The following is a 17,808-nucleotide window of genomic DNA, read 5'->3' on the forward strand; positions in this document are numbered from 1 at the left end:
GAAAAAAATTTACAGTAACAATGCATATTAATTATATTTTTTGGATAATTTTTTTATATATAAAGAGAATTACTTTAACCAATGCGTATTTGGTACATCTAGTAAGTGATTCAAAAATAGAAAAAAAACTTAGTTATTAATGGTAAATTTATCTTGTATCTTCAACAAATTATCTAAAGAGATCAATTATTGTGAAATAATAGTCAATATTTTATCATATATATTAAACATACTTATAAAAAAAATGCATTTTTTTTAAAATTATGGGTAATTCATGTTTTTGGTTATGTATATGGTCATTTTTTAGTTTTAACCCCTTAATTTTTTCAATTTTTTTTTATATATTCATTCTTGTAATCCAAATTTTTCTATCAAATTAGATGACATGGAAATCATATATAGCTAGAGAACTCATTTTGTAAACTTCCTTCAACCAAAGATCGCGAGTATAAGCATATTACAACTATTTGTCACTAATTGAAAAGCATTCAATAAGATTCTATTTGTCACTGATAATGAGAAAAAAATAACCCAGTGGATTGTATCTTTTTCACAATTCACTGCAACGCACCAAACACTGTCAGGCCCACAGAAGCATACTTACACCACCTAATAAGAAATTTTAGTCAATAAAAAATTCTTATAGACCAAAACACACAATAAACAACTATGCAGTACAACAACCTTGCACAATTCGTGGATTTTGAAATGTGTTCATTGATGGTTTTGCGAGCGACATAAAATGGCCCTTCAGGAAGTTGCTGAATTCGAATAATCCCGATATCATCTTTAGTGGCCTGATCATACAGTTTACAAATTATTCTTGTAAAAAAAGGGGTTTGGAAAGGCAAAAGATTAATATTAATCAGAGTTGATAAAATGAAAATAGGAAGGCCTCATAAGAAAAATAGAAACTGCAGTCTTTCTTTTGAACCAAAACTCATAATTATAATATCATATGCTGTAAGCGTAATGCATTTCATTTGTGAGAAACAGTAATGGTTATCATCAGAATTTGATTATACTCATAATGTGGAATTCATTTTTCTTGAGCATATCAAATGATCAAATCCCCAAGAAGCTTTTTCTATTTAAATTTAAACCGTGGGTATAAATCACGGCAGCACATGTTTAATGAAATTATTGTTCCAGCAAGTAATCTGTTATGTGATATCTTGCACCATAAGCAATTTACTGAGCGACACTTCAAATACAACTATAATGAAATTTTATAGAAGAAAAAACTAATTGTATTCTTGAAACTAATTAGACTACCTCACCAGCAACAGTCAAGGAAGTTCCAACCGGAAGTAACCATTCAATTCTCTTAACTCCAAGCATCTGAATATATGATTTCATGACAAAATAAGCAGCTCAGTGCCAGAGGCGAAGGTACTTGTTTGCACCGGGTATCGTTCGCAACCCCATTTTTTTAATGAGTTGATATATTTTTATATTTAATTACTTTAATAATATATATTTAACTACTCCAAATAAGTTTATGTGTAAAAAATTAGTAGAAACAAAACATTAAAAAAATCATCATTCGATTGCAAAATTTATCCGTCTTGTTTTGACACTTTTACTCTATACCGCATCTATCGAAATTTTTTTCTAAACAATTAAAATCGTCAAAATAATATTCATAAATAAAATGAATGATGAGTTTCTTGCAAATAAATTAATTGTTTACATTTATAAAAACATTGCTAGTCTATTTCACATACACCGTCGCTTATAGATAAATTTAATCATTTGAAACATTGTCAAACACAACTTTCCTAAATAGCTATCGTAAGTTTTTAATCCCTTTATGAGACTTTAATTGATATTTTATATATAAAATTATTGTAATTTTTTTGTTTAATAATTATGTTTAATACATTAATTTTAAAAGTATATTTTATTTTTTATATTTAACCCTCTCCTAAAATTTATCCTAGCTTCGCCACTACTCATTGCTATACTTTTCTCGTTTATTTTTTGCAGGGAAAGGGGAGCAGAAGAGATTGGATTAAACTCTCCCTTCTGTATGCCTTGAAGAGGAGTATCCAATGCTACTAGAGTCCGACCTGACTTTTCAAATGTCCAGCTTCCAGCAGGTAATTTAAAATCAGTGGCATCCCGAGCTTCAACCACAAGCACACGACCAGTCCCATCATCCTAACACATTATATTGAAGGGATTGTTATCTCAAATATTAATTTCAAGTGAATTTGGTTTTACTGAGTATATATTCTGTCAAAATATTTTATTTATTACTATCATTTTCCTTTTTGGCTCCAGAGGGGGTTTAGTTGATAAGCTTGGATATTGACTTAAGCAAGCATCCAACTCATCCTGATAATCAGTAACAACAAAAACTGCACTAGAGGAACAGAGACAAACTGCATACCAGATACCAAGGAACCTATTTACAAGTGGATAATACTAACGAAGAATATTGTGTCCAAGGAATCACCATAACCATTGCTTATCTCTTTTTCCTTAATAGCAATGATAGCATCATTCTCTTTAAGATAATGTTGCTCTACCTAAAAAGAAAATTGCAAAAAAAGGGTTAAAAACAGATAAGATACATCCTTATAAAAGAAGAGATTGTTCGTGCTCGTCAGAAATTGAAGTCTATTACATACTCTTTCTTCAACTATTATACCTCTTAAACCCGTCAACTCGCACTTAATTGGGGTTTCAGAAACAACTTTTCCAGAAATTGTAACAGCCAAGGGTAATGTTGCTGCATCTATCAGTTGTGCTGAAAAGTAAAGAATCCCAAGCATGATCAGAAACCACAGCAGGACGAGTTGCTCAAAAAGCTCATAAAAAAGATCTTTCCACAAAAAACTCATCAAAAAGGGTCAATACTTATGCTAATTAAATACTTGGAAACAACCCAAATAAGGTCAATCTCAAGGGAAACTAGCAATTTTCATCATTTGGCTCTGGAGGCTACCATTCAAAAACCTAACAAACTTAATTTTCTAAATGCTACAAGTACCAACAACTACTATGGAACAAATATACGAAATGAATGGCCTTTACTAGTATGGAACAAATTTTCCAAAGGGAGATTGTGAATTTTTCGATTTTCACAGGCTGAAAATCACTTTCTGCAACCAGTTCCATAAAAAATATTTTTTGCAGGCGCTAATTAACAGTACAAGACAGTCGGATAAAAAAACAGTAGTAAAAAGATAACTATTTCCAAAGATCAGTGACTGGTATCATGTTATTCAAAACAACAATAATTCAATTTAACCTTGCACACACACACACACATATATATATATATAAATATATTCAAGAATCATAGGAAAAATAATCAATACATAATAGAAGTTTCAGTTCCTTAAAAAAGAAAATACCTAGGTCCTTCAAGATTTTGACCCGGGGAATGGATTTAAGAATTTCCGCATCCCTGTACAAAAATAAAAACAATGATTATTATAACGGTATTGCCAACAAGTGTCCTTAAGGAATCAAAAATGGAAGTTTTACATATATTTCTAAATGAATATTTCTATTTTTTGCTGTTTAACAAGTATCCAATTGCACTTTTGAGCGTTTGTCTTATTATAAGAAACCTCCTGCTGTATCTCCATCAAAACCACCTTCACAATGGCAATTAAAGCTAATTCATAGTTGTTATATGGTGCCTAATCTTTGACTAACTCACAATTAATCAATCATAGGTAATAGCCTTATTATTAATAAAAAGGAGCAGAACGAGTGAAAGGGGCAACTGCAACAAAAGAACAACAACCCTTAGTCAAATAATAATCATACATAGTCAAAATGGCTTGCAATACCAAAGATTACTCTCTACGGAATGTAATATAAGTAAAACTGGTAATAAAAAAGTTAATGTATTTCATCTTAACTTAAGACTATAAGACTAGATACATCAACTTTTTTATTACTCTTTTTACTTATATTAACATCAAAAGTATCCAGGAATATAAGATTGATTTGATGATTAATCTCAACATAATTCTAACAGTAGTAACGTAATATTGACAGTTAAAATAAAAAACATCAAAAGTATAAATATAAAGAAACATAAAAAAATTAAAAATAGCATTCCAAAAAGCTCAAGATAAAAACATGATTCACAAAATCAAAAATAAAAACAGATAAAACGTAAACAATAAAGAAACATAAACAACTCAAAAAAAAAAAAAGCAAACGTAGGGGGAAAGAGATGGATCGATGGGTAAAATCATAAAAGATAATACCCAAGAGTGAAGACGAAATGCGAAGGAGGAGAAAAATGGCGCGAAAAAGATTATACGCAACCGCAAGAAACGTGTGAAGGTTTAGCGAGGATTTTGAATTAAATAATCTATTAGTGATTCAATTCTGTGTCAAGCAAGACAATTAGTATACGATAGGATATAAGCTAAGAGTGATAGCTTCTATGAAAACCACATTATACAATCGTATTATCTTTGCTTTCAACGCTGTTTTTTTTTTTAAGATTTACACTCACTTTTTGTAATTACCACTCATATAAATATTATCAATAAAAATAAAAGAATTAAGGTTGAAAAGAAAGTGTAGCATATCTCTCACACTAATAATATTAAGTTGTATAAGGAGTTACTTGAATTCATATTACACAATTAGAAAACAATTAAGGAAAAAGAAATGCTAACAAGTACACTCAAATTTATTAAAGAGAAATGTTAACTAGTACCTTCAAATTTATTAAGAGCCTAAATGTGGAACAATTAAATATCTTTAAACAACTTAATACTATAAAATTTAGTTTTGATCCAATGGTTAAAACCTTTAATGATTTTCCAACTTTTCAAATAGAATTCGAACATGAAAACCATAAGAATAATGGTGTTTAAATAAGTTTCAATATATTTTCAACATAATTTTAATTTTTTTTTATTATAGAATGATTTTTTTTAAAACAATTTATTTTATAGAACGAAGATGTAAGGGATTCAATACTAAACAAATAAACAATTCATAAATAAATGATGTAGACTCCACTAAAGTTCTTGTGCACGTGTAGACAGACTCCACTAGAACTGGACATACTGAGAGACCTATAAATAAATAATTCAATCATAAATTGAAAATAATGCAATTCCTATTCACACATGCTTCAATATTGTTTTTTTATATATAGAAAACTTCAAATTTGGTTTGTTCTTCTGAAAAGCAAATTCCTAATTATATTAGCTACGGCAACTATTGGATCCCTTTATAAAAGAGCAGAATAGATTTCTCCACTTGCTTTACTAAAAGTCCAGGGGTGGTTGGTAGAGTGAAAACCTTATACATTACTGCTAGCTCTGATAAAAATTAGTGGCACTGGCATTACAGCATACCTCGATGCACCTCCTAGTGTTTACATGATGCCTTCTCTCAGAGTAAAAATCACGCTTATTCAGTTTATCATTAGTATGGGCCATAGCAGAACTTGTGTTTCTGCATGTAATCCATCATTTAACTATGCACATATTTAACAAATATGACTTTTGCAAAATATGATTGCAGTGATAATCAATGCAAAGATTTGTAACCTTTGGTCGCACAGACACCTAACTTATGAGGAAAGGGAAAACCTGATAACATTTTCACTAAATCAGTCGGTACATTTCATTGCAAAATTCTACCTAAGACTTTACAATTTATCTATCACAATAATGCAAAGCAAATGATTACATTGCTTGGACTATTGAAACTACTTAACAAGTAATAACCATACCATAGTGATGATCAAATCAAACAACCATGAGATTGTGCATCCTCAGTTGTTTTGAAACCAAGATTACTTTATGCTTGGTTATCACTTCAGCAACCATAGAGCTCGACATCCAACAAATCAGATACAACGGTTGTTGCATTAACCGATTACTTGTGAGCCTGTGGCACTTACAGCACTTCAAATTGTGTGTGATCATGTCTTCGGAGACAATGCTTAAGTGAGCCTTAGCACTGCCACTACTAGCAATGCTGCAGCTCTAAAGTAAACTTCTTTTAGGCTTGTATCAACCTTTTGAATCATTTCCTCATCTTTCAATCCTCTCATCTTTCCAGAATTCTTGCTTATGTTAACAATTGTATCCCTCAGTTTATTTACTCCCCAAGAAAGCCAAACAAGCCCAAAACCCAAACCCGTGCTGAAGACCTTAGACGCACAAAAAGGAACCCTTCCACAAGCTAGCTTGCACATCACAGATAGCAGGACAGCAAGGCCGGTACCAGCAATGCCAGTAGAAAATTGTGTGAGAAGCTCAGGAAGCTCCGGGCCAGATTTCTTCAGTGAAAGAATTGCCGTTTCGCGATGATGCCTCTTATCAGCCATCAAGAACAGAAGGCTCTCACATGCATGAATGTAGTTCTTCTTGAAGAGATCCCTCTCCCTGGCTACTTTCTTGTTCTTTTTTTGTGACGGCTTGGCTTTGACTTTCTCGTGACTTTTTAAAGGAACAGTCAGAGTAGAGTGAACTTCCAATGTGGAAGTATGACTTCTGGCCGCTACTTCATTTATATTCAGCCTGTCCATGTAGATTCTCAGCAAAAGTCAGTTGCTTGATACATAACTAGCAAATATAGAATATTGAATACGGGGAATCAAAAAGTATGGTTATAATCTATAACTAAAGCATATATGTGTAACTTCAAAGGTTTATCACAAAATCAGTTAGGCAAGGAATCACAATGCAAGAACAAGTCAAGCCATTGATTTTAACTACTTTAACTTATTATTAACTTATCGTAGTTAAGCTTATCATATATGCATTCTGATTTTTGTATTTACTGCAAAATTAGATAAATTATTCAATAAATTAGTATAAAAATTCAAATAAGAAAAGCAGAGTCACATGCACAAGGAGGGACCAGGTAAAAAAAGGAAGTTTTGTGTCCCAATGACCAAATTTTCAGCTATCTTAAATGAGATTATCCAAAGGACCCAAACTAAAACAGCACTCCCAAGTCTCGCCAAGACAGAAGTAACACGAAGGAAGTAATTCTTCGAAGTGACCAAAATATGTACTACATTTTATTTGATTGTGCAACAAATATTAAGTACATGCTTGCACATTTATCGATACAATTCTTCAACTAGTTGTCATGAATGCAATACGGTAGAGTCAACAATGTTAAAGACTTAAAGCTTTATCATGCAGGTTGCAAAGCCTCCAGTATCCAACAATGCACTAGAAAAGAAACGTATTTAGCCATGGTATTAAACTTGATGTTGAAAATGTGATTAAATCTGATGTTGATCAATAGATTAACAGTCTTAACAAAGAAGCTGCTTATTATTCTATTCTACTATTAAAAAGTAACAATTCAAAGTAACCCAAACAGATAGGATTTCATGTGATCAAATGAAGCTTAAACCGGTCCACATGTACATACCTACTGAAGTGTGGAACAAGCATAGACTGTTTTTCACCCTTATGTTTGTGTTCTGATAAATATGACTCAGCAATTACTGCAAGAAAATCTTTCATCTCAATTTCTGTACCCATAAATGTGACTTGACCATCTGGATGAACTGTAATTTTTGAACTAAGGGCTGAATCTTGAAAAATATCAAGCAAAGGCTTCGAGATGTTGAATGTCCTATTTGGGTAGATAAGAGGTGGCCATGGCATTTGAGGCATATTAATGCCTGACAATTGCAAATCCATCAAGTCAGACAACAAATCTTTACGAACTCCACCTATACCTGCTTCAGCAGTCGCAGATGTGATGCAATGCAAAATTTTATCACCCTCAGTATATTTATCAACAATGCCAAAGCTGGAAAGTACTGTGCTTGGACAAGTTGCTGCAACAAAAAGATAAGTGAAATTACTTAGAGTAAGACACATAATAAAACAAAGGATTTAGCAGCATGAGTCATCTTAGACACTCACATCTAAGACTCGTAGTAAATATAGAGGGTCAATAATCAAACCTACTATCTTTTTTCTAATTACTCACAATATTTTAGCAAATAACAACACAACATATCTTAAGAGAGAAAACCAACCTAAGGTATTACCACCATAATCTTTTGGTAATTGGCAACATTTTGCCATTAAAAAGCATCAGAAAGAAAGATGCATCCTAAATGAACAAGAAACAACCACAAGCCGTTTACATAATGGTATATGTTGCAAAAAGTAAAACATAATGAAGAAATCATTTTAAACAGGTGTGCATCCAATGATCCATAAGGACAGGTTCGAATCCCTCTAACTAATAGTCTTGCTTGGTAATCATCCCTTCCTGAGGAGATACCTTGGTGCTTAAAGACTAGTTCAGTAGATTCCTTATAAAGAGCAACAAAAAAAGTCCTTGCAGACAATCCTCGACCTGTTCCTCTTAAATTTCAAGCATGTCACCAGCACTTTGACTGATATAGAGATATTCTTAGTACTGTATTGAACATAAAAATATACTCCCTTTGTTCCTATATATAAGCACCTTTTGTATTTGCACACTTATTAAAAAAAGTATATAAAATGAATTAAATGTGTCTATTTTATGTGTTGATATTCCTAAAATGTCCTTTGTATATAAATGTATTCAATTTGTCTTTTCATATTTCATGATAAAGTGGTATAATTAATAAGGGGTATGTTAGGAAAATCTAGTAAATTAAAAGAGAGCTTATAATTAGGGACAAATGTTTTTGTCAATAGGTGCTTATAATTTGGGACAAAGGGAGTATATAGTTTGACCTCCAGCAAACTGTAGGTTTACATCCACCAAAAAAACAGAGTTCACTAAGATCGATGAGGATTACAAGTAGTAGTCTTCATTTTTCAAATCTTAACTCTCGCACCCTAATCACAACAAACCCAGTTCCTCACACTTGGAAAACTTAGTTACAATATATGATATAACTACTGATTTATAATACATATATTGGTCCATACTCTAGGGAACGCCTTGAAAATTCCTTGTCCGGTTGCTCCACTGCATGATTTCCAGGCGGGGGAACACATGTTGAGCCCAGAAAACAGTCCTCAAATTGAAATCACTTTATACCAAGCATTTGAAGGATTATTATCTATTAGTTATAATCCCTAAATACAAACAACATAGCTTTCAAGTATTCTACTAATAATACTAATACATGGAAAAGAGTAAATAAAATAAAATTATAAAACATTGAATAATCAAATACACAACTCAATGAACAACATACACACCTTGTACATCAATAACCATTGGCCTTAGAGCTGAAAATTCAACATTGACAAACCGATTAGAATTGAACCACTCTTTAGGAGTCATCCTTGATTTTGCAGACGAATTTAACCTCAGATTAGGACACTGATATTTAATAATTTCAGGTTTTGGTACAAGACAAGGCATCAATTGTTGAGAACCCTATCATCATAAACAAAAATTCAAATTGAATCAGCAAACACGTTTATTCAAACTTCAAATAACTTGAATCAAAAAAAAAAAAAATCACAAACAAAATTGTCACCTTCATGACCAATTCTTGCTGAAAAACAAGCTCTGAAGGAAATCCATGAGAAGGCGTCAAACTCAATTTCTGCATCATCGTTATTTATTTATTTATTTTTTGAGAGGGGAACGAGGTTTTTGGAAACCAAAATTCCCCTCTTTTGATGGATTTATCAAAACACCAATACGACTTATCGTTTCTCTCTGGACTTTAAAACCCAGAGATTTTCTTCTTTTGTTTTTTCGGTAACTGAATATTTATTCGGATGGTACTGAAAAGATTGAAAATAAATAAATTAAAAAAAAAAAATAGTTTTTGATATGTGAAATGTGTTTTTTAATGCGCAAAATTCCGAAATGGAAGGAATCAGCGATTGAGGGTGATGTGAAAATCCAGGTTGGATTCCAGTGAACGACAATGAAGAGGGTCGTGGTCGTAACATTGGACTTGTTTGGTGATTTATTACTGTGTACAGTCAGATTTTGATATCTTATTATTAGGAATTCATCTCAACCGTGTGTTTGGATTTTTTTTTCCGCTATATGTATGTATCTGGAGCGTTGGTGTTATCAAGGGTTGATTGAGTCTGTGGGTGTCCGTGGCATACGTGTCATAATTACCTAACCCACCAACTTTATAACCTAAAATAAAATAATAAATAAATGTGTTCTTCGTCCAACCCGCCATTGCATACGTGCTCTCCGTATTTTCGGTTTCCCTTCCACTTTTTTTTCTACTAAATATTAAACATCTTCTAAAATTCATATACTCTAAGCAATTGCAAAATCTCAAAAGTTCAATGTAAACATTTTAGTAGAGCTAGACTTCCGGACCACTTCTTCTTTTATTATCTCACAACATATAAAAAAAATTATATAGACTCCAATATTTTTAAATTTAGTAGGACATGATATCAAACATATGATCATTTAATATTATGTTAATTTTCATATTTAATTATTTTGAATTAAATTTAAATATTCAATTAATTTTATCTCTAGAGTATTACTCACAACAAAATTATAGGTACCAAAAAGTATACTTTAATTTTTTATTTATTAAATTACCTTAATATTTTTTAATATGAAACAAAATTGTTTATAAAAAAACAAAATTATGTTTACCTCCTCAGAAGATCATTTTTAATGACACTAACACTTATTTTAATTTTAATAAAACACTCACATTCTATATTCTTACTAAAAAAAATTATTCATAACATTTGTTTTATGTGAGTCTTTCAACTTTATCTATCATTTATTAAAAAGACATTAAAATACACATTTCGATTGTACTAGTAAGAACATAATCATACAATTATATCTTTATAAATTAAAGTAAAAACTGTAAATGTGTCATATAGTAAATTATATCAATAGATATAAATGTGACACACAAAAAAGATCTAAACATCTATTTTGAACAAATTAAAGAAATTAAACGTTTTCTAAATTTAAGATGTTTTATGAAGAAAAAAAGTTAGGATGAAAGAATCAAAATAGGGTAAGCCTTATTCCTACATCAAATCTAATGTTTTACTTAAGCCCAACAGCATATATATAAAAAATATATAATTGTGCAACCATTATATGGAACACATTATCGCAAAAGTTATGTCGAAATCTCCTAACTGTTTTAGGATTCCATTTGGACCAAGGGAAATCGCATGGCACCATTGATAATCAGTGGTAAATTAGATTATTTTGAGAATCATTTGAACCATTTGAGATTATTAAACTTCGAAGACAAGTAACACTTTCAACGTGTGATTTGGATTTGGAGTAAAATAAATAGATTAAAGTCAATTAAGAATCTACACACTTTTAGGGACTTTCTCTTCTACACAGAACAAATGAGTGTATGCAGCTATTGATCTCAAAGCTAAACTAAGTCACAGTACAAACGTTTGTGAGAAACAAACATATAATATCAACATCAATGCCAATCTGCTATACCTCCAAGCGTGGTGGATCCCACCCCCTCCCATACTTCACTGAACCCCACTTCCTCATTATCAACACCTTCCATGTCATAGTCCCACCAGCCTCGACCATTTGCATCTGCTCATCAAAAATTTAAATATTAATGTCAATCAAAATTTTCAAATGCGCCCACTATAACAAAATATATGTATACAATACAATAGTACATGTAAACCATACAGTGATTATAAGGTTTTTGCTTTATGTTGCTGGAGTCATTTTTTATCTGCTTTTTTGGCTTCAATCTTGATTCACCTCCAAGAACTACCACATGCTTTCGAACAGTTTGGTTCTCATTTCCACCTATTAACATACAGAACAAAGAGGATGCAGAGTTCAACAAGTATTTGATTGTTCAATTTTAAACCTTTTAGTCATCTTTATGTTAGTGGTCTTTTAAAGAGCTGCAAGCAGAGAAAGGTGGTATCTGTTGTCTTGTTCTTACTAATTCTGTACATTCAATCTCAACCCTCCGTATAAGATGACTTCATGCATTCTATCACATTCACATCAAATATCCAATATCAGTGGATTCTTCTGGGTGAGAACTACCATCATGTAATAGTTATGCTCAAAATGATGCCTGCAACCACAGCCCAAAGAAACAAGTGTGCAATCCTATACTGCAGTTCTGGGTGTCTTAATCCCAAACTAAAACTTATAAAGGTATGATCAGCCTATCCTATTGGTTTGACCATAAGTTATCCATCTCGGTAGGCTATCGAGTGAGGACCCTAAGCTAGAACCAGAAATTAAGTTGTTTTAGCATTAGACAACTCCATCTTAATTTCTCAATCACAATCACTATATAGCTGTAATGTCTCTGTACCCAGTAGAAACATCTCGCTAGTCTTCCTCTGAATAATGTATAATCAACAAATATTCAGTCGAAAAGAAGGTTCCTATCCATTCATAAAAATAATCGATAAAACCATAAAACCCTAAGCGCAGTGCAAGACTCACACTTGTCACCAAACTCAAATATCAGGCTGAACAAATTCAAAAATCTAAAACAATGCCCTATAGTGAAGTTCCCTAAAGAAGCATATGAAAAATGGGGTCAAGGGATGAAATCAAAGATATAATGCTCCTTGACCTTCATAAATGGACTTAAAGAGGTTGTGAGTATGAATTGCTTTTCACAAGAATTTCAAGAAAAATACACTGAAATGCAGATCTTTCTATGACATGAAATCAATAAATAAGGCAAAGAACCTCACGTGTAGGCAATGATAGTTTAATTGGATCATTACTGTAACTAATGGTTTCAATTTTCTAGCAAGAATAATAAATAAAATAAAGTACTGGTAAATACTAGATGGTTAATTTGAAGAACCCCGGGACAAATTCATTGGGATAGGAATGCAAACCTTCAAATGGATTTTTCCTTTTCCTTGACTCTTGAACATTATCTGTCACTGAATGTTCTAATTCATCAACATCGAATGGAATAACAAAGTCGCTTTTTCCCTCTTCGTCAGTATGCTTGAACATTTCAAAAATCACCTTATCATCAGTGGTTGCAGCCTTTCTCTCTTCTTCAACTTGCTTGACACTTCCAACCTGCTGCTCAATGGTTGGTATCCTCAAACCCAGAGGTGATTTAAAAGGCGTCAACTTCCCCTATTAAAAAAATATCGGGAAAACTTCATCAATAAAACAAAAAGAAACATGTGCTTTTGAAGTGAACAACGAATAAATCAACACACTTCCTTTTAAAAAAGAATTAAACTACACAATTTCAGAAAGACAAAATAAAAGATGTATTGTCGTCAGTGTAAACTAATTTTACATCTACATCCAAAATAAAGAGTTTTCTGTATCTATAATAGCAATAACTAATAAACTATGTTCACTGTTCACTGTTCAGCCATGTCTACAAATTTTAAAAACGATATGGAATCATAAAATAAAATAAAATAAAAAATGAAATAAAACTACCGGAACTGTTTGAGGAAGTGTAGAAGGTTTTTGCAGTTTGCGGTCGAGGAAGTGCGAAAGCGAGAGATGCGCAGGTTGGGTCTTTTGCGGTGGTTGATTTATCCCAGTTGCTTCGGAATCACGAGAGCTGGTTGCAGCAAGAGTGTGAATATTATAACGAGATCCACGCAGAAGGTAAAGAATGGAATATAGATTACTTACGAATTAGGTGGGAGAGTGCGAAAGGTTGAAGTAATGGATCGCTGTCCGAAAACCCTAATCGGTGTGGATTTCTTTTTTGAGTTCATTGCGCTGAGTGAGTGAGTGAGAATTTGATTGAAATGCCGAGTGGTGTTTGTTTTCAAATAAAGTAAGTAGGATTCAAGAAGATCAATGCGAGTGTGTGTCACACTCGCGAAACTTCATCGCCCGGAACGGGGAAATTCAAAACTCAATTTTACTACGCGCCAAAATAATGTGTTGAGATGAGAGTAGCACAAAAATAAGAGGATCAATTTTAATTTTTGGAATTCTTTAAATTTAGTTGCATCACTGTCAAAATCATGTATTGTATTATTTAGTGTTCTTCTAGAGACCATGTTTATGCAATTGATTTGGGGGCTTTGATAAATTTTTTATCTTAAAAACCCTAAATCCTAATACTTATTATTATTATATCAATATAAACTATAATTAAATTAATAAAAGTTTGTGTCAATAAATCTGAAACTTTTCACTTTAATAAAAAAGTCCATGTAACAAGTGTCACATATACTTTCACTAGTAGTAGATGCTATAATTTAATATCAAGGATTAAAAGTGTTGTTGAGAAATATTTTGAAGATTAAAAGTTATAGAAAAAAATTAGAGAGTAAATATGAACTTTTAAAATTGTATAAAGATAAAAATATATTTAATATTTTTTAATAAGTAAAAATCTAAAAAAATATAATGAAATTTACAATATTTATTAACATGTGCACACCAATTCCAATAATAAAAGAACCAACGTTAATATTACATGTGATTTTTTTTTTAATTTATAAAATAAAGATAATATTGTATCTATTTGATTGAAAAAATGTTAGGGTTTCTCTTCCTTTTCCTTGTAAAATTACATAATTTTTTTTATATATAAAACTTTAAAAATAGTAAAAATAAAAGAAAAAAATTATATGTTTTAAATTTGAATTTTTCCCTTTTCGTATTTTGAATATTATCTAATATGGTTGATCTATCTTTTTTAATAATATTTTTTCTATTTCACTTTCAGCGCATCATAAAAGATGGCATACTATGTAAAATAATAGAATAAATTTTAATTCAATTCCCATCATTTTCCTTGTTGATTCAAACAAATGGGACAACTGCTCCCTCTTGATAGAATATATAATAATGTGAAAATTGGATTATAATTAGACATGTCTATCAAATAAGAATCCAAAACATTCATCTAATCTTAAATAGGTTTTGGTGAAAAAACGAGTTTTTATTAAAGTTAGTGTAAAGTCATGTTTGGAGATATAAATATCTATCTTGATGGCTAAATATAATTAGCACATGATATAGATAATAAGTATGATATCACCTGCAAAATAGATTTGATATAGGACATAGATAACCCACCCTTAAAAATTTGAGTATTAATTAACATGCTTGTTAGAGGTGTTTACTTCTTAATTTTAATTTATTTGGTTTTACTAATTAAGATACGGAGAGGATAAATATGTAGCAACTTTATTTTTTTTTTCAAAGTTTGAATTCGTGTAGTTGAAGGATAAGAAATAGATATGTCAATTAAAATGAAAAATTATTTTGAAAAACTCTTCATATAAATTATTTTTGAATAATGATACTTTTATAAAAAAATATTTTTATTATGTTAAAATCTCTAATAATAAATATCTAAGTTACTGAACATCAAAATTAAACTTTTTTAATGATAACAAATGAATCTAAAACAACTATTATTTTTAAATAAATTATCATAAAAATCATTTTTAAAAATAAAGTCAAAATCACTTTTTTAAATTTTTAATCGAACGGGCGTGCAATGAAGCAGTGGAGTTTATAAATGGCTTTTACTTATTTTCAGCATATAATACGTCTACACTATGGCTTCTATACAAACAATGCTAACCAACTGAAACAACTCATTCCATCTTCCTTTGATATTTGCATTCATTTACATGAAATGTAAGTTTTCACCGATTCCCAATAGTAGGTCTCTTTCTCTGTAGTGCAGCTGACATGTTGCGCAATCTGTTTTTAACTTCTGTGAAGGATGGCCTGGCTGCAGGATCAGGGCTCCAACACTCTTCCATCAACTTTTTCCACTCTGAATCGCAGCGCTTCGGAATAGATGGCCTGAGCGTATTACTGACAATACCTCCTTCATTACACAATTAGTAGTAAACAAACTCATGATTAGAATTCAAACAAAATTATGTTAGAGGGATAAAAATACAAAGGTTTTGAGATGAAGTGGTATGGTCATTTGATTATTTGCAATACATTGCCACACATAAGCTAGATATGCTCAAGTAGCATTACACATATAAGTATACAAGCAGAGATTCATCATAATCAATGTAAAAAGTGTTACTGTGTTGATAATCACAATCATTCATATGTATGACTTCATAAGTAATTATGATTAAAGTCAAACGTTTTCAATGATATAATAGTTATGATTTATGACAATAACAATACATATATAATAAATACATATAAATAACCACCGATCAAATTAACTAAGTTTTGTAAAAAGAAGGTTCCAAAAAATAAAAGAATTACATGTATGGTGTTTTACAAATTCGAAGTTAATCCATCGAATGTATCAAATAAATTTGTTAACTTTTTATCTTTCCAAAAGAATGTTTGGAAAATCAAAATTGTATTATATTTGCAGGGAGGGACCCTGCAATAAACATTATGTTTTTCAAGACTAAATTGCAAAGGTTAAGGCTCCTCTAAAGTTAACTTGTCTCTAAAGCGAATAAGTAAGATAATATCCATAGTTGATTTAATTCAAAGTAAATATTAATCTTAACCCACCTATAAAAATATCAGGGTGGATACATTGTTATTGTTTCAGTTTATTGACAAGTTCACTTAAGATGTTTTTCCATAATATACAACAGAAGCATCTAATTAGTGACTTCCGCTTTCATGACAAAAAGACAGGTCTCTAATGGATCGGGGAAAAAAAACTAGGATGGATGGTATAGTTTGGAATTTCACGTGACAAAAATTTACCTATGATGGCACCACAGTGCATGTTAGCATAAGGTTCTTCCCCAGTTAAGATTTCCCACATTGCGATGCCAAATGAGAAAATATCGACCTAAAGATGACAAAAAAACAAATAGACAGCTCAATATTACATTCTCCACGAAAGTACTTGTTCCATCCACTAGAAAGTGCATGGTCAAAATTAATGAAAAGATATAGAGAAAGATGAAGTTCCTAACCTTCTCAGATACTCTACAACTGTTACCATCCAGTAATTCCGGAGCCATCCATGGAAGAGTCCCTCTGACACCACCCGAAACAAGTGTGTTGCGTTTAATTCTTGATAGGCCAAAATCTCCAACCTATAGATAACAATATAGAAAAAAGAGATCAGTCCAATAAATTTCTTCAAACAAATAAATGAAAAAATGAAAGGAAGAACCTCCTGATGGTATGTAAGCAGGATAACAACTGGGTTAACTTTGTATCAATAGTTGAGAAATATTTTTGAAGAATTAAGTTAAAAAATAAATAAAATGATTACGAGCATGATGTATTTAAAGGCTCATAAGTCAGAAGAGAAAAAAAAATCTTGTTTCTGCTGCAAAGTACCTTACATACAGGCCGTTCAGGATCACCCAAGTTGACAAGTAAATTATCACACTTCAAATCAAAATGAACAATATTTTTCAAATGCAAATATTCCATGCCAAAGGCTGCATCCATTGCAATCATGATCCTTTTACGACGGTCAAGCACTCTGCAAGTATATCTTAGTAAGAGTGATAAATTCAAATTAATTAACAGTTTCTAACTTATATATGTAAGAGTTAACTTACCTCTCCTTCTTCAAGAGAACATTCCTCAGTGATCCATGCACCATGTATTCTGTTACGGTTGCCAATGTTCCACCTGGGCCATCGGGAACTACCCCGTAGAATGCCACCACATTTGGATGGTGAAGTGCCGATAGAATCTTTGCCTCTCTCCAAAAATCTTTGGTCTAAGAAACAGACACAATAAGCATAGAACTAAGAAACGTCATCAAACAAGATATTTTAAAGATAATTTTATGTGAATTTATGTTAATGGCTGGTAAAAATGAGATTTTCCAAGTCAATGAAAGCACTTTACTACGCATAACTTTTTACAAGTAATTTTATAATATAAGTTTGAAAGTAAAACTAAATAACAGATACTACCAAATTCAATTTGCTTATTTTTTATGGAGAC

At 31.3% G+C, this 17,808-nt stretch overlaps 4 protein-coding genes across 7 annotated transcripts in view; all 4 read right to left on the reverse strand.

Annotated features, from left to right (window-relative positions):
* Positions 1–473: 473 nt before the first annotated feature.
* Positions 474–4,535, reverse strand: LOC101493412 (E3 ubiquitin-protein ligase SP1-like). Of its 4 annotated transcripts, none has more exons than XR_001143653.3 (5): positions 3,366–4,122; positions 2,657–2,755; positions 2,396–2,534; positions 685–797; positions 474–609 (listed from the first exon to the last, which is right to left on the reverse strand). XR_001143653.3 is itself a non-coding variant. In XM_073367182.1 (5 exons), exons 3-5 carry the CDS (start codon positions 1,357–1,359, stop codon positions 558–560), a joined length of 249 nt encoding a protein of 82 aa, XP_073223283.1. In that variant the 5' UTR covers positions 1,360–2,534; positions 2,657–2,755; positions 3,366–4,535; the 3' UTR covers positions 474–557. The 4 variants fall into 4 exon arrangements, 1 of the variants encoding a protein (XP_073223283.1); XM_073367182.1 differs by having other exon boundaries at positions 1,276–2,534; positions 3,366–4,535; XR_012162674.1 differs by adding an exon at positions 1,276–2,163 and having other exon boundaries at positions 480–797; positions 3,366–4,169.
* Positions 4,536–5,563: 1,028 nt separating this feature from the next.
* On the reverse strand, positions 5,564–9,712 carry LOC101507698 (uncharacterized). The gene is made up of 4 exons (XM_004496016.4): positions 9,458–9,712; positions 9,174–9,354; positions 7,387–7,801; positions 5,564–6,518 (listed from the first exon to the last, which is right to left on the reverse strand). The coding sequence occupies exons 1-4, from the start codon at positions 9,533–9,535 to the stop codon at positions 5,939–5,941; spliced, it is 1,254 nt and encodes a 417-aa protein (XP_004496073.1). The 5' UTR covers positions 9,536–9,712; the 3' UTR covers positions 5,564–5,938.
* Positions 9,713–11,214: 1,502 nt separating this feature from the next.
* Positions 11,215–13,879, reverse strand: LOC105851878 (uncharacterized). The gene is made up of 5 exons (XM_012714567.3): positions 13,564–13,879; positions 13,363–13,489; positions 12,792–13,044; positions 11,602–11,724; positions 11,215–11,499 (listed from the first exon to the last, which is right to left on the reverse strand). The coding sequence occupies exons 1-5, from the start codon at positions 13,647–13,649 to the stop codon at positions 11,375–11,377; spliced, it is 714 nt and encodes a 237-aa protein (XP_012570021.1). The 5' UTR covers positions 13,650–13,879; the 3' UTR covers positions 11,215–11,374.
* A 1,483-nt stretch (positions 13,880–15,362) lies between these two features.
* Positions 15,363–17,808, reverse strand: part of LOC101508027 (uncharacterized) — a 6,676-nt gene continuing 4,230 nt past the window's right edge. Inside the window, exons 6-10 of the mRNA XM_073368105.1 lie at positions 17,415–17,578; positions 17,188–17,335; positions 16,815–16,937; positions 16,600–16,687; positions 15,363–15,733 (exon numbers count right to left, since the gene is read on the reverse strand). Of these exons, the coding sequence (XP_073224206.1) occupies positions 15,546–15,733; positions 16,600–16,687; positions 16,815–16,937; positions 17,188–17,335; positions 17,415–17,578 (711 nt within the window). The 3' untranslated portion in view covers positions 15,363–15,545. The remainder of the gene's footprint in view (positions 15,734–16,599; positions 16,688–16,814; positions 16,938–17,187; positions 17,336–17,414; positions 17,579–17,808) is intronic.

The sequence above is a fragment of the Cicer arietinum genome, chromosome 4, assembly GCF_000331145.2.
Source record: "Cicer arietinum cultivar CDC Frontier isolate Library 1 chromosome 4, Cicar.CDCFrontier_v2.0, whole genome shotgun sequence".
Taxonomy (NCBI): Eukaryota; Viridiplantae; Streptophyta; class Magnoliopsida; order Fabales; family Fabaceae; genus Cicer; species Cicer arietinum.